We start from the raw sequence: 15,232 nt of genomic DNA on the forward strand, positions 1-15,232 counted from the left end.
TAGCTTTAATATTAACTTGACCAAATCTGCACAAAATTTTGTGGCATAATCCAGATCACCTGGTATACAAGGTAGTAACACCCACTGAATCCCCACAGATTTCAGCAAGGCCAGGATTTCATTCCTGATGCATAAAATCTCCAGTATTATTTTTTCTCATACAGATAATATAGAATATATTTTCTGCAGTTATTTTTAGCAATACTTGGACTGCTTTTTGCTTTGTTTTGTTTAAGGGTATGCGCAAGAAGCTTGAAACTAGAAAGGCCCACTATAAACTCAAATATAAATCTTATTGATAATACCCTCCAGTATCATATTTCAATATAGATTGAGACATTTAGAAAATTTTTGCTTATACTTCAAATATCCTTCCTAAACCCATGGGTGTTATCCTTTGATTTACACACAAACAGAACAATGATTAAAGAGCAAGACACTTACAATAGACCTGATGAATCCTTAATCTCGGGAGCAGCAGTAAATTAAAGAAAACCACGTTCTTGTTACTGGTTGTTCTTTTGTGATTAAGTATTAGTTGTCTGCTATGTTTGACATTCCGTAGACCTATTTATTTGATTAATTTAATTGTCGCCCTAATTAATTTAATTATTTGGTAGCAAGCACTGAGAGGCTGGTGCATTCATGGTTCTCTACATGTTGCTCAGCTGATTACCAGCTCCACAGTGTGCTGAACGGGTAAAAAGCTGCCGCCCGGTCCCCGGTGCCCCTTTCGCTTGTCTGGGTTTGATTGATGTGCCCTCTTGCTCGCTTCTGTCTCCGTGCCGTCGCTCACAGATTAATGGAGGGGATGGGATTATTCACGGTGCGTTTAATCAAGCATGAAGATAATTTTTTTGGAAGGGGAGAACCCTCCCAGTCATTGCACTTTGGAAGTGATGAGTGTACATAAACAACTCTTTGGTTCGCAAAAAGAAATAGAAAATAAAAGGGATGAGGGGTGGAGGGGTGTGTGTGGGCGCGTGAAGAAAGGCTGCTTTACCCGAAAACACAGGGAAATTCTGGAGGAGAGGGGGAGCGGGGAAGGGGATTCAGGGGGTATGGGCATTATTGCAGTTGTCACCCGCGAAACTGACGCACGTTTACACAGCAACTTTGCAACAAGCAGGCGGCGTTGGGCCGGGCTCGCCCCGTCCCGCGGAGCGGCGGGGCTCCGGCCGGGCCCGGGGGTCTCCGTGCCGCCCGCCGTCCTCCCCCGCCCTCGCCGTGCAGCGGGGGCTGCCGGCGCTCCGGGCAGCGACCCGCCCCGCTGGGGAGCCGTGCCGGGACCAGGTGCCCGGCCCGGCAGCGCCTCCCGGGACCGCCGTGCGGAGCGCGGCCCGGTCGGCAGCAGCGGGAGAGACGGGGAAGCCCTGGCGCCTGCGCCCCACCGCGCTCTGCGGAGGGGGCGGGGGGCAGAGCGAGGAGGCGGCCGGGACCGGCCTCAGGCGAGCCCCCTGCCCGCAGTTGCGCGGCGGCGGCAGCTCGGGCGCGCTGCGGGCCGGGGGAGCGCCCGCCCCGCGCCGCTGCCCTCGGCCCCGCACCAGCGCCGCCGGCCGCGGAAACCGCCCCGAAAGAGAGAGAGAGAGAGAGAGAGAGAGAGAACTTGTTCGTCCGTCCCCGCCTGCTTCCCCGCCGCCCGCGCATCCTCTCCCGCGGCGCATCCGCCCGCCCTCCGGGTCCTGCTCCCCCCGTACTCGGGGCCGGTCTGCTGGCTCCGGCTGGAACGTTTCCCCGCTGGTTCCCTCGGAGGGGTTTAGTTGGTAGCGGTACACCGAGGAGAGGCTTCGTCCCTCAGGCATCCTGTCTCACCCTGCGGGGGAAGGGAGCTGGGTGGGGGCAAGCCAGGAAGGGAGGATCTCAGTGGCTCTCCTAAAATCTATCAGCAGGCTGCTAGGAGGGAAGAGTTTGGCACTTCGCAGCGAGGCTGGGCTTGTTTTCCCTAGCGGTGATGCCGCTGGACTGAGAGCGGCGCGGCCGCGCGAGTTAGGGGGACGGAGCCCCCCCCCAGCTCCTTCCAGCGCCCCCAGACCCGGTGCAGCGCCTTCAGCCCCGGCGGCTCGTCCGTGCCGCCCCACTGTATGAGCGCTGCTCCGAGGACAGGGCGGCTCGGCGCCTGCTAGGGCTGCTCTCCGCCGCCCCCCGGACTTCCCCACCACCGACGAGGAGCGGCGCGCACCCCGCACCCGGAGAGTTGTCTCGGCAGGCTCCGTGCTATGGCGAGGCTGCGGAGAAGCAAACTAGCCGCCGGATTTCTATTACTTTTCCAGTGCCTGAGCGAGCGCTGCCAGCTCGCCGGCGGAGAGACGCCGAGGCAGAGCCGCGGTAAGCGAGGCCGGTACCTGCCGGGCGGGGCCGGCCCGGATTCTCCGCGGAGCCCGGGGCAGCGCGGCCGGGCCGGGGTCGGGCCGGGGCCGGGGCCCCTCGCGGTGTGGGCTCTGCCGGCCGCTGCACGGACCGCGTACGCGGAGAGGGCAAACGCCGTTCGGGGCTGGCTCCCCCTCCTCCCGAGAGAGGCCCGGGGTCCCGGCTTCTCATCCTTCCCTACCCTGGTTTCTCCGGAAAGAGCTTTCTATGACTTCATTTCTTATTTTAACGAGAATTCGGGACTTTCCTCCTTTAATGAATCTGCCCCGCGATCACTGGGAGCCGGTGCTGTTCCCCTCCCCAGCCCCTCCGCGGGGTCCCCGGAGCCTCCTTCCCAGCCATGTACGAGACGTGAGGGGCTCACCTCGAGAACCGGGAAAGGAGGGACGGAGACCCCGGGAGAGGCGCCCCGGCAGCCCCCCTCGCCCGCCCTCCCGCGCCGGGGGCCCCCAGCTCTCCCGGCAGCGAGCCGTGGAGGGATGGCAAAGTTTCCCTGCAGATCCTGCCTGGGAGAGCTAGCGGGCACTCTCCTCCCCCGCGGAAGTCAGTAGCTTGCAGCCTTCCCTGGAAACTGGGCGTTGAGAGAAGGAGAAAGATAAAGGAAGAAGCCCCAGGCGCTGTGGGACCTGTTCGTTAGGAGCGAGAGGCTCTGTTGAGTAACTTTGCTTGTGAAGTGTCAGGGTGCTCTTGTCAGTCCTTCCCGGAGACACCTGTTAATGCGTGACACGCAGCACCTGTAGTGCTTTCTCTTGGGCCACTGTTTCCCACAGCATGGGGTTCCCTTTGGGTCACTAAAGCCTTCTGTGTCCTGCATTCCTGTGCTGTGGAGGGGAAAGCTGCTAAGGGAAGTCTTGGCACATTTGCTGACAGTGAGAAAGGTCGTGGGGTTTGTATGTCAGGGGACCTTTCTGCAGCAGATTCTGGCTTACAGGTATTTTCAAAAGCTGTGCCTGTGTAGTTGAAATACCAGCTAGATTATTAATAGATGGAACACGCCTACTGGCTCCCCTGGTGCAACAGAACTGCCCCTTCCTCCTTTCCTTAAAGGTTTGATACAAGTGTGAAAAGTTTTGTGGTCGCTGTGTAACTGACCTGAACAAGAGAGACTGGGTAATTTTTTTAAATGTCCAGTGAGATTATGCACTAGACCGAGCGGGAGTTTCCCAGGCAGGGGCCTACCACTGAGTTTTGGAATTGCTAAACAACGGGGTAGCTCAGCAGGTTGCTGGGGCTCACATGTCACTTGGGGCCAAAGGGAAAAGCCGGGAGGAGAGTTTTCATGTACTGCTGCAAACCCCATGTTGCTGCACTCAGGGCTGTAGGCAACAAATGTTGGTATTTCTTAATGTTAGTTGTAAGGGAGGAAAAAAGTGTAGTGGTGATATTAGAAAAAGAGAATTGCAATCTTGTGTGGTAGTGGACTGAACTCACAAAGTTTATTATCTTTCAGTCAATGTATCCAGCCAATAAGATATTAGTGCTGACTAATTGAAGTATAATATATCAGTGGGCAAATAAACACCACACATCACTGATTTAGGCTATTAAGTTGAAGTAGTCGTCAATTTCTGTACCAGGAGGTGCTAAATAGAAGGTTTACTAGTGGATTGCTTATTCATAAATCATTTAATAATGTCTTGTGTCTTCCTGAATGTTATGAAGTAGGAAGGAGTTTATAATCAGTAATAATTTACAATCAATTGTTTTGATATTTAATATATTCTGAAGAAAATATAGCAAGTAGTTGTTTTCTTCCAGTAGCAGATGGGCAATCTGAAGTCAGTTTTGACATCTAGATGTTTATAACTTTGACATCTTTTCCATAGTTCTTGATTTAAAAAAATTCATATTATTACAGTAACTAAATGTCATTTTCAAAATCTGTTTTATTTCCTTTTTCTGTTTGTAGTACTCTAGCTATTTGGGGAGGGAAAAAAAAAAGAAAAAAAAGAAAAAAAAAAAAGCAATGGTAGGCTGTGTCCAATCAGTGAGAAGAGAAAAAAAATATGTAAAGCCAGAAATTTAAATTCAGGTTTTGTCAGTAAAAATTTAAAAAGAAATGTTTCAAAGTTTTACATTTATTTAGCACCTACTGTATCCTTTTGGATCAGCTCAGATAAAACCTTTAAAGAATTAAAGAATAACTATTTGAGGTAGCTGCAAATTCTTAAGGGGATGCTGATTTTACCTTTTTGTCAAATACTCAGTAACAAAACCCCTTATTGAAAATGAATGGAATAGCAGTATCAAGAAATGGAAACATATAGTAAGCCCTGGCAGAGCTGGAGCCAGCGGGGATTTCTGAGGATGCTACCAAAGGGATACACTCTGATTTCAGCAGACGTGGGAAAAAAAATACAAAGGCGTTTTTTGCCAGCTCATTAGAATTATCTTACCGCAGAAAATCAAGTCGGACCAATTCAAGTGAAATAATTTTCTAGGCATGCCGGAACTTACCTGGCTGCCCCTGGGGGTTTCTGAACGCAGTCTGTGCGCCCGGCTGCGCTGGCCGGAGCCGGCTGTCCCCGCCAGAGGGCGCAGCGGCGGCCGCGCACGGCCCGGCTCCCTTCCAGCATCCATCCATCCATCCATCCATCCATCCATCCATCCATCCACCCGCCCCTGGGCCCATGCAGAACTTCCCTTTTGATGACAAAAATGCTAAAAATCCAGGATGGAGGTTCTTAAACACGAGGTTTGTTTGTGTTTTACAGTAGCCAAACTGAATATGATGTTGATTAAGTGAAGTGAAACAGATAGTCTCTTGAAAGCTCACAAAACAATTAAGGGATCTAGTTGTGTAAGTGAGAGCTCACTACTGAAGTGCTGCCACAAAGTCTTGAAAGTGTTGCATTCTTTTGCAAATGCCATCAGTCAGAATTGGGAGACTGTTATTGTAATTTTTATTACAATATGTCAAAGTATGTTCCAGAATCCTGATATAATTTATATTCATTGGACTTCTGCTGTCTCCAGGCGTCAGCATTCAGAGAGGGGGGTAAAATTATTTTTATAGGATAAACTGCTTTTAAGGTGTGTTTATCTATCATTTATCTACTGCTGAAATAGTAACATTTTGATATTGCCTGAATATTACTCTGTTAAAAAAAAAAATCCATGATTGAGACCAAACTTTCATCATTGTACTTTAGGACCTTTGGGTTTTATCTTAGAAGTAGCAAAATAAATACAAGATTAGACAACATGTATATCAGGTATATTTTCTCTGTTTGCATTTAAGGGTTTGTGGTGTTTGGTTTTGTGGGTTTTTTTTTTGTTTGGTTGGTTTTTTTTGTTTGTTTTGTTGTTGTTGTTGTTTTGGGGTTTTTTGTTCTTGATATGTAAACAAGGACTATGGGGTTAGAGAATCCTAGTGACATTTAAGAGAGCAAATCCTATTTGCATATCATATATATTTTGCTAAGATTTCTCTCTAAAGTAGTCGTCTCTTTTTTTCAACTTTCATACTACTTCTTCCTCTTTTTTTTGTGCTATTTTCCTTTGTCATTTCCTCTGAAAGAGTGGTTTGAAATACTGCTAGTAAATAGTGAGTAAATTAAGACTATAGTGAGGTTGACTTAGGTCTTAAATTCAATTTTACAGAAACTCATTTCCACAGTAAGATCAATACTCATAGTTCCTTGAAGGTTTAAAAATCCCTTGGGAAAAAGTTTTTGTTTGGCTCTGAATATTCCTGTTCAGAGTTTATATCCTCATACAGGCACCTAAACTCCATCAAATACTTGACTAAGATGTTAGGTTTTGTCTGACATGTAACTTGGAGCTGATGATAAATAACAGGGAAACTATCTCTCTACACTGTAAACAAATGTAGTCGAATGAAGAACAGGTCTTTATAATTTGGAATAGGTTTTTGTCTGGTGAAAAATTTATTAGCAACACATACAGGCCATTTAGAGCAAAATCTTGTGACATCTACTGCCTTACTGAATACCAGATTCCTCTTAAAAAATGCAGTTTAGGAGGGCTTTTTCCTTTCAAGGAAGAGACTCCTGAGACCGTGAAGGAGGTAGATGAAGAAATGCATAATGTCAGGTGATGAGAGACTCCCTGAGGAGAATAGTCACAGACCTTAGTATTTTTCATTAAGGACTTTTTGGGAAATTTTGGTGGAGCAGTGCTGCAGGTCCCCACACCTGCACAGACCTCAGGAGATGGAGCTTTGGACCTGAAACTTGTGTTTCCTGCAGGACTGCTATGCAGTGGCACCTGGAAAGTTGCTTGGCTTTGAAGTATGCCAAACACAGCTGTCACATGCTCTGTTGAATCCTACTAGCTTTTGTCCACAAAGGAGATAAAAATTTCATATTAAAATAAATAAAAATAAAAGCATAATTTAACCCTGCTTTTTATAAAAGTCACTGTGGTTTCATTGGACTGTGTGAATTACTGCATAGTTCTGCTGCTTGTAACTCTAAAAGCCCTGGAAAAAAGAAATCTCTGTAACATCCCCCGTTTCAAAACTTACCAAGGCTGCAGTCTGTTAGTCTGAGAACACAGCTGGGGTCACTGGTGTTTTGCATTCCCAGTGTGGTTAATGCTTCCTAAGAAAAACGAATACCAACGGAATTTAAGGCGGCCTTGGTTAAGGTAATCTCTCCTGAGGACTCTCTACAGAGGGAACAAAGGTAATTTGATGGGAACATTTGCGATCCAGTACAAGGAAATGCTGCAAGCTTGCCAGCAGTGTGGAATTATATCCAACTTTTAGGTTTGATGAGGGCTGAGCTGGGAGTGTTAATGCGGTGCAATTGGCAGATGCTGTATTTTCTAAACTGGAGAATTGCATAATCACAGCAGGAACAAGAAGAACCTATGAGTTTGCTTTCTATGGAGAAGTATGCAGAGAGGCCATGCTAAGTACACATGAGGATTGTTCTTGGTTGTGGCTTCTCACAAATGAGCATAAAACATTGTCCTGAAGTGACGCCTGTGAGTGCTGGGTGCTGTGTCTCATCATGGAACACTTCCTCCGCTTTCTCCTCTTCTCTTTTTTTTCATCCAACCCATAAACTTAACTTCAGTTAGCACTCCTTGCAGTCAGCATTGAGCAATCAGTTGTGCTAAGTGTTTAGGTTTGAAAGAGCTTGTGTAACCTGTTCATGTCCCTCAACCCAAGGGCAGTGTGTTAGAGTGTGTTTCTGGGTTGGATTTGACCCAGCCTTCTGAAACAGGCAAACGAGCAGGATCTAAAGCCAGGTCCAGTGTTCAACTCAGGCATGGTGCTTGAGTTGAACACAGTTTCAAAAGTAGCATCTTGATGGGGTGACCCATCAAGAGAAGTGTAAGGATTGATATGAAGGCAGGTACAAGACATCACAAGAATGACACCTGTGCTCTACTCAACCATGGTAAGATCCCAGGTGTTATATTTTCTTCAGTTTCAACCACTGCACTTTAAGAAATGTATGGACTAATTGAGGACTGTCATCTGAAGAAAAAAGGAAAGAACACTGCTATAGAGAATAAAATTAAGAGATGACCTGGTAACAATCTTAAGGTGTGTAAAAGGCTTCCTCAGAGGAGGAACTTGTCTTCAGCAGCAGCTAATGACTGAAATTGCAGTAAGGCAGTCTGCTATATGATGAGGCTAGAGGACCAGATTATCTATGAATATTCTTCATCACTGAAACAGGTTAGATAAACATATGTCCAAAATGCCATTCCATCAAAAAAGGCAGCTGTTCCTACCTTGGAGCAAATGGTAGACAATGTGACCTTTCTAGGTGTCACCCAGCTATCTGGAATCATTCTGTGTGGATAGCTTTAAGCTAGATAAAATACAAGCATGAATTCCAGTGCTCACTTAGCTTGAGGCCTCTGTCTCTTATTTCCAATGATATATGTGGCTTTAATGTTATTTCAACATATGCTTTCTGTGGCTGTAGATGAGTTAAGGACATTTAAAATTCTGCTGTAGTTAGTAGTTAGTGTTCTTATGTCATGAAATAAAGCTTTTTAAATCAGATTTTGTTCTTACTTGTTTAGAACTTTTACCTTTTAATATGAACACTGTCTAGGTTCCATTATAAGCAGGTAATTATTTTTTTTTAAGATATTCTCATAGTGACTTTTTTGCTCTTTAGGCAGAATCATTTATCTCATGCTGTTTTGTTCAGTGAACAATCCTTGACATGAATAGGAACAGTTCCACAAAGGGGATATATAAACCTTTCCATTTAACCTTTCTCTGGCAGTGTTTCAAATATATGTTGTGTCAGAGTTGATGCTAGGATCTCCATTCCTTTGCTTTACAGATGTAATTGAACTGTGTCAAAGGGCTGCTTATGTTTCAGGGATGCAATGCCATTTATAGTATTTACTGCAGCTTTCCTTAACTGCTGTCATAGGGCACATTCTCTTGGAAGTTTCAGCTGCATTGAGTAGCAGAATAGGATGCAGTGGTTACCCAGTGATAAGCATTTAGAGTTGTATTTAATTTTTAATTCTATTCGTGCATCACCCTTTATTTCCCCCTTTAGTTGTAATTTGCAAACTGAATCTCTGCTGAATAATTGCATCTTTTTTTCTCACAGGAGTTGCTGCCAGGCTAGTTGTAGAAGGTATCATCCATTGTAAATTCAGTGTTTTCTGAAAGGTTAAGGTTTGTTCATCACTATGCACATTCTTCTTTTATGAGTCAGCAGCTGAACTAAAAATCCATTGGAAAACGTAGTCTTGGCCTCCATAGAGAGCTGGGAGCCGACATGAGTCTTTCTTGTGGTAGTTGCTCCATGATATTCTCCAGCTGCATGTTTCTGCTTTCCTGTGTGGGTTAAAAGGACTCTCTGTTTGAATTTGCAAGCAAAACACTGTTCATCTGCAATTCAATCTCAACCCTGGGGACAGAAACCCAAGGCCCTCTGTAAGGAAGTTCTTTGTGGCAGGTTTCAGAGTTCCTGGGTCCATCCTCTTTTGCCCCATCCTGCATCTCCTCCTTGCCCTTCCGGCTTGTTTCAGAGGTTGCTTCCTCCTCACTTGCACTGTTTCAGCAGCTGATGTGGCCATGCTCTAGGTCAGGTGGATCAGACCTGCTCTTGTTACTCAAGAGGGATTTAAAAAAGAGAGAGAGAAACAGAAAAGACTACACTTCAGAAGAGGTAGTGGAGGTAAAAATAAAATTATAAGGAGGATGAATGTAGTATTTTGAAACCTATAAGCATTATAAATCATCTTAGAACAATATCAAAACATTTGAAAAGTAGAATAGCTGAATTCTGTTCAATACTTTCAGGTGTTACATAGGTTTAGTCAAAAAATATTCAAAAAAAAAACTAGTTGAAATTGGAAAATTATGTCAAAGTCGGCATACTCTTGTCAAGTATTTCACTGGCAAGTGACAAAACAAGTAGTTGTGAGATAGTTGTTTTGATAATGATAAAATATTTCAAATTTTGCGTTTGGACCTTTAACTCAGAATTTTTGTATTATACATGAATACAATTAAAAAGCACTTTGATTTGAAACTTATGTGTTTGTGTATTTACATATTTTTAATTTAATTTCCTACAGCAAGCATTGACTATTCACTTTTAATCTGAATAAGATCAAAATTTTGATGAGGGTAGGAAATTAACTTTCTAGTCATCTCTATTTGAGAATTATGGCTGTTGAAAATTTGGCTATGTAAGCCCTGTAAGAGTAGGCCATTTTATCTTGTAAAAAAACTTACTTTTATTTGATGACAGGAAAGGTGAGAATGGATGAAAAGGACAGTTGTCTTGATCATCCAGCTAGTGTTTGGGGGTTTTGTTTTTTTTTAACTTTATAGTATATTTCTCGTTCAGGTTGCTTCTTGGTTAATAAGATGAGGCAACAAAATTAAAAGAGCATATTTTTCAGATTGCAGCTGCTGTAAAGATAATAGATTTATGTTTCACTTGCAGTGAAGATATTTATGGGCTAGAAGTTCAGCATTTGGTGTATTGCAGAAATCTGACCTCAATATCAACACAATTTATTACTGTTTCCTATTTAAACTTATATATACACTGACCTAAATTGTAGTCTCAAATAAAATGGTTAACATGAATCACCATTATAGGTTGTCATCAGTTCTGGTTTCTATTTTCTTTTTATTATGTCTGTTACTCATGTTCTTTTTAAAGAAGTTTTTGTGAATTAAGAATGTGTAATGCTTTTTAGTTTATTATGCAAACGCTGCAAGACTTAATAACTGAAATGTACAGTTGTAGACTGTAGAAGTACACAACTTTTCATGTTTACATTCAGCCACAGAGGGTTCTTTCCTGTATCAAATATCACACTAAACAATAACATAATTGCTTTCAGTTTTGCTAATGTTAATGAATTTATCCTTCCCAAACCTTTCCTGTATGCTGTTGGAGACACTTCTATCTTTCCAATGCACAAATGATACAATAACAGTAGTAAGTTGTCCTAACGATTTCTTACCTAGGACAGCATAGCTAAGAAGGGATAATTAGGTCAGCAAGTATTTCCTTGAGATGAGAAGCAGTTGTGTCGTGAAAGTCTGTTCCACATGCCCCATGCACCACAGGCCATCAGTAATGTGCTTCACTTTAACAACCTTTGAGCACGTGGTAAAATTGCAGCAGACCCAAGTATAATGTGCCACAGCATGTAAGGAGGTAATTGAGTTTGAGTTACTACAGTAGCAAAAAAAATAATAAAAATAAATTCTAGCATGCTTTGTTTGAAGACTTGTTGGACTTTATCTGGTTTTACTTAGCCTGGTTCTTTTCCATTTATTTTTTGACTTAATATACTTGGCTTTTTCAGCCCCTGTTTTTTTCATGCACAATTACATGGACAGTGATTGCAGAGTTAGTAACACTGGTTTGGATTCAATTCAGAGCTATTTTCTAGAATACCATTAATGACCTGCAAAATTACTCTTCTTAGAGAAAACTTGTCAATTTGACTGGAGGAAAGAAGCTACCACTGTCTTCTCTCAGCCTCTTGAGCACACTCCATACACCTGGAAAGCAGCGTAGCATTCAAAAGGAGGAGGGATTATGCTCCACCTCAGCTGAGATGCCTGAGGACTGGCAGTTCTGCCATTTCATATTGTGTTGTACTGCAAGCTTGAATCCAGTTTGTGTTCTTAATTTTGTTTAGGTGCTGTGATGTTGAACCCCTGACTTTTGATTCCCACCACTTTTCAGCAAGCAATTTTTATGCTCTACTTCTGCACTGTTGTTTTCAGACCATACTTGTCTTACAGCTTGTTTGATTGCTCCCAGTATCATAGATATGTGTTTTATATTCATAGTTTTCTTATTCTTGGAAGACCTTGTAGAAGTCAGGTAATATCCTAGTTTTATGAATAGGCAGGTGGTTTTAAAAAGTGACAGTTTTGCCAGAATTAAAGACTCCTTGTTCGTGCATCAAAGTATGAGTTGAATTTTTCTGCAATAACAGATCTTTTGAGTTTCCCCTTGTTTCTTCAAATTCAGGGGTATAGCTTCTCTCTGAATTCTTATCCTTCAATTCCCTAATCTCAGATTTTAAATCCCAGTCAGACCTCTGATCAAGTAACCTGTCTGTCTGGAAAAAAATCCAGATTAGAGTTGACTGAAGGTTCTGATTAGCGCAGAGACCACGAGGCTTTGTCTTGGGCTGCTGCAGATTTTGCCATTTCTGATTCTCCTTCTTCACTCAGACTTGCATCAGGAGAGGGGTTTTTCTCTCAACTGTTTATATAACACATCCCAAACTGCAGCATTTTATACTCTAGATGATAAGTTCTTTTCCTAAACACAAGCATGTCTGAAGGATAGACAAATAGAGAAATACTGGGTCAGATTTCTGCCTGTTGGCACTTTGACAACTTGAAAAGACTGTGTCCAAATCTTTTTGGTTTTGTCATTGAGTTCTTGGAGACAAGAGAACGATGGTGTTCCAAAAACTGTAAAATTATTTTTCCTGTAATTAAACTTTAAACATAACAATCCAGATTCAGAAATTGCTAGTCAGAAGAAAGAATTCCAAAGCACTTGGGTTAAAACCCTGCTGACCAGAATGCTTTGATTGCTCAAAAAGTTTATTATCCTAAAAAAACAATCATTGCAAGATGTAAATTATTATTTTGCTTGATAAATATGATAGCAGCCTTTACTGGGACTGTATCTTCATGACCTTTTAAGGAAAAAGATTATTGACAAATAATCTATAATACATGTATATATACACCATCCATGTGTAATACTGTGGCTCTGATGCTATAAATCATGCTGAAGTTTCCTGTAGAGTAAGTATCTTGCTGAAAACAGAACTGATAGATCAGCAGACTGGTGCTTTTCAGCATGTGCTGTTTTATCACTGGTGGTGGGTTTTTGTTTGTTCTGCAGAAGTAGTGATAAGTTTAAAAAGCTGTATTTTAAAAAGCTGTTATTCTTATTTTGCAAAGTACATGTGTTTCCCTCCTCTCATCTAATTTGAAAAAAAATTACATTATAATTTAGGTAATATACTAATAGAGCTATCAGTTGGGGGGGAAACCCAACGAAACAAGAGAAGAAATCAACAAAATCAATAAAACAAAAAAGGGGAGGGAGAGGTAGGGGAGACAGCAGGAATGAGGGGAGGAAGGGGGAGGAGGAGCAACCCACCAAAAAAATAACAAACCAGACCTCAAATGGGCTGCACACTTTGGAGCATTTGGAGTTGCATATCCAGGCTTCAGTTATGGAAAACTTCCCTTATTTAGAACTGTGCTTAAATGCTTGCTTAACAGTATCATTCTATACAAATGGTATCCTACAGATGAGTGGACTGAAAAAGATGTAGATGTTTAAGATTTTCATGTGATCTTGGACTTTGGAATGTAGCTGACCCAGAAGTCCCAGTACATTTGCAACAGAGACAGTAATTTTTGCAGCCTTGTTGCAGATCCTGAAATGGTTTGAGGGGAAAAGGATCTTTCAGCAGGCAGAAAAGACTGACCTCTCTGTGTAGTTTTAGTGGATAACAGCAGTGAGTAATCTCTTCTAATGCATGTTGCATTGTTCTTTAAGAGACGAGCACTGGGATTTTTTCTTTTCCTTAATGTGATGCGGAAGACACATTTAGGAAATACACAAACTAAATATTCTTTTAGATTTTATGATCTCTCTCCAAGGGACTGAAATGTGGCCTGAGCTTGAGAAGCAATAAGCACACATGGCTCACATCAAATTTAAGTGTGAACACTTATTACATGCTGCTTCTTGAATGCAAATCTATGGTTTATTGTTCTGCTTTTTACACAAAAACATTGCTGTTAGCTTCAAGGGATGACCCAGAGATGTTAATGAATCACATTTTTATCCCTAAGCATGTATAGATAATAAACTGAAGGTGCAGTCTTCAGGATAGGAAGTTATATCCAGCTTTGTCTTCAGAAGTTTGCTCTAGTTAGAGCAGGTTGTAAAAGAAAATTAGTTCTTTCAGCTTTAGCTTTGACCCTCCCATGCCTGTATTTTAATTTCATTATTTTATCCCTATTCTGCTGTTTTATGACATAGCCTAGTGGGGGTGCATACCAAGCCAGCATTCCTAGTGAAACTTAAAAACTCTGTGGCCAGAGAGATTGTCCAGTGTTTGGTTACATTTTCTGCTGTCATAATTATGTTTATTGATCATCATAAATCCACTGTAGTTTTAACTTCATCTCTCTACCTGAGAGTCTGAGACAGATGCCAACCAGTTGTCCCTCTCTTTCCAACAATCGATTGTTTCCAATAATCTATTGTTAATCTAAGGAATTCAAATCTAGAATTCAAATACATTTTGAGGTTTGCCATAATGCAGGAGAAGGCAGAGAGAAAAAAGATTTAAAAGATTTAAATTCAATATAGAAAGAAAAATAGTTACTACATGTGCAAGCCTCAGTTTGGCACAGCACTTGAAAATGTGACTGAAGCATGTGCTTAAAGAGAAGTGCATATGTCAAGCCTTCACCAAAATGACTTGTGCTAGAACATGCTGGTAGGTGTTGCTAAAGTGTTTATAGAGTCTTTTATATGTAGAGTTTAATTTAGGGAAAAATAAAGAGGTTATATTCTACCCTTACATGCTTCAACACAGCCACAGTTTACTCCTAAAAGATCAGCTTGAGCCAATTTGAAATGAGTCTTCAGCCCACAAAGCCTTGCCTCTAATTCTGTAGTGTGCTCAGCAGTGCTCAGTGCATGTGATGTATTGCAGTGTGGGATTTTGTCACAGGACAGCTTGATGCCACTTTCCCACAGGCAGCGAGCATGCCTTGTGTGCTCCCAGGAAGAGAATGAATGAATGGGGGGATTTTTACCTCCTTGCTGAAAACCTACTCCATACCTCAAAGCTGTTCATTATACTCTTTGAAGGCATTTGGGATTTGGAGGCTGAAAGGTTCTGGATGCCTTTTTCTTTGTTGATGTTTTTATTTGTATTATTTATTTGTAATATATGATAATTTAGTTTGCTTATATCCAAGGATAAAGGAAGTGCATTTGGTTTTAGAGTGCTTGAGACTTTTGAAAAGGGAAAAAAGAGAAGCAAGCAGAGGAGTCCATGAGTTGACTGTGAGAGCTATGAGACTATTTGCTGGGCAGGAATGAAAGACCTGATTCAGTTCTCTCTATACATTTTAGCAGCCGTATTAATTCTGTGGGGCTATTCAGCCTGGAAGTCTAGGGAAAGAGATCAAAACATCCATGTGAATTAAAAAAATAGGTTACTTTGAGGACAAATATTCTGCTACTGTAATTTAAATCTGTAGGGAGCCAGACAGTGAAGATAGGAAAAGATCTATTCAGAAGCTCTGTAGAACTCTATAGAGAAGCTGTGTCCATTTAGAGGAAAACACTGCATTTGCTATTCTAATTTGGTTTCTTTTTCA

At 42.3% G+C, this 15,232-nt stretch overlaps 1 protein-coding gene across 1 annotated transcript in view; it reads left to right on the top strand.

The window, feature by feature from the left end:
- Positions 1-1,759: 1,759 nt before the first annotated feature.
- Positions 1,760-15,232, top strand: part of PLXDC2 (plexin domain containing 2) — a 255,664-nt gene continuing 242,191 nt past the window's right edge. The window contains exon 1 of the mRNA XM_041408679.1: positions 1,760-2,325. Within this exon, the coding sequence (XP_041264613.1) occupies positions 2,217-2,325 (109 nt within the window). The 5' untranslated portion in view covers positions 1,760-2,216. The remainder of the gene's footprint in view (positions 2,326-15,232) is intronic.

Source organism: Onychostruthus taczanowskii, unplaced genomic scaffold (genome assembly GCF_017590055.1).
Source record: "Onychostruthus taczanowskii isolate IOZ18803 unplaced genomic scaffold, ASM1759005v1 scaffold3, whole genome shotgun sequence".
NCBI classification, from domain to species: domain Eukaryota; kingdom Metazoa; phylum Chordata; class Aves; order Passeriformes; family Passeridae; genus Onychostruthus; species Onychostruthus taczanowskii.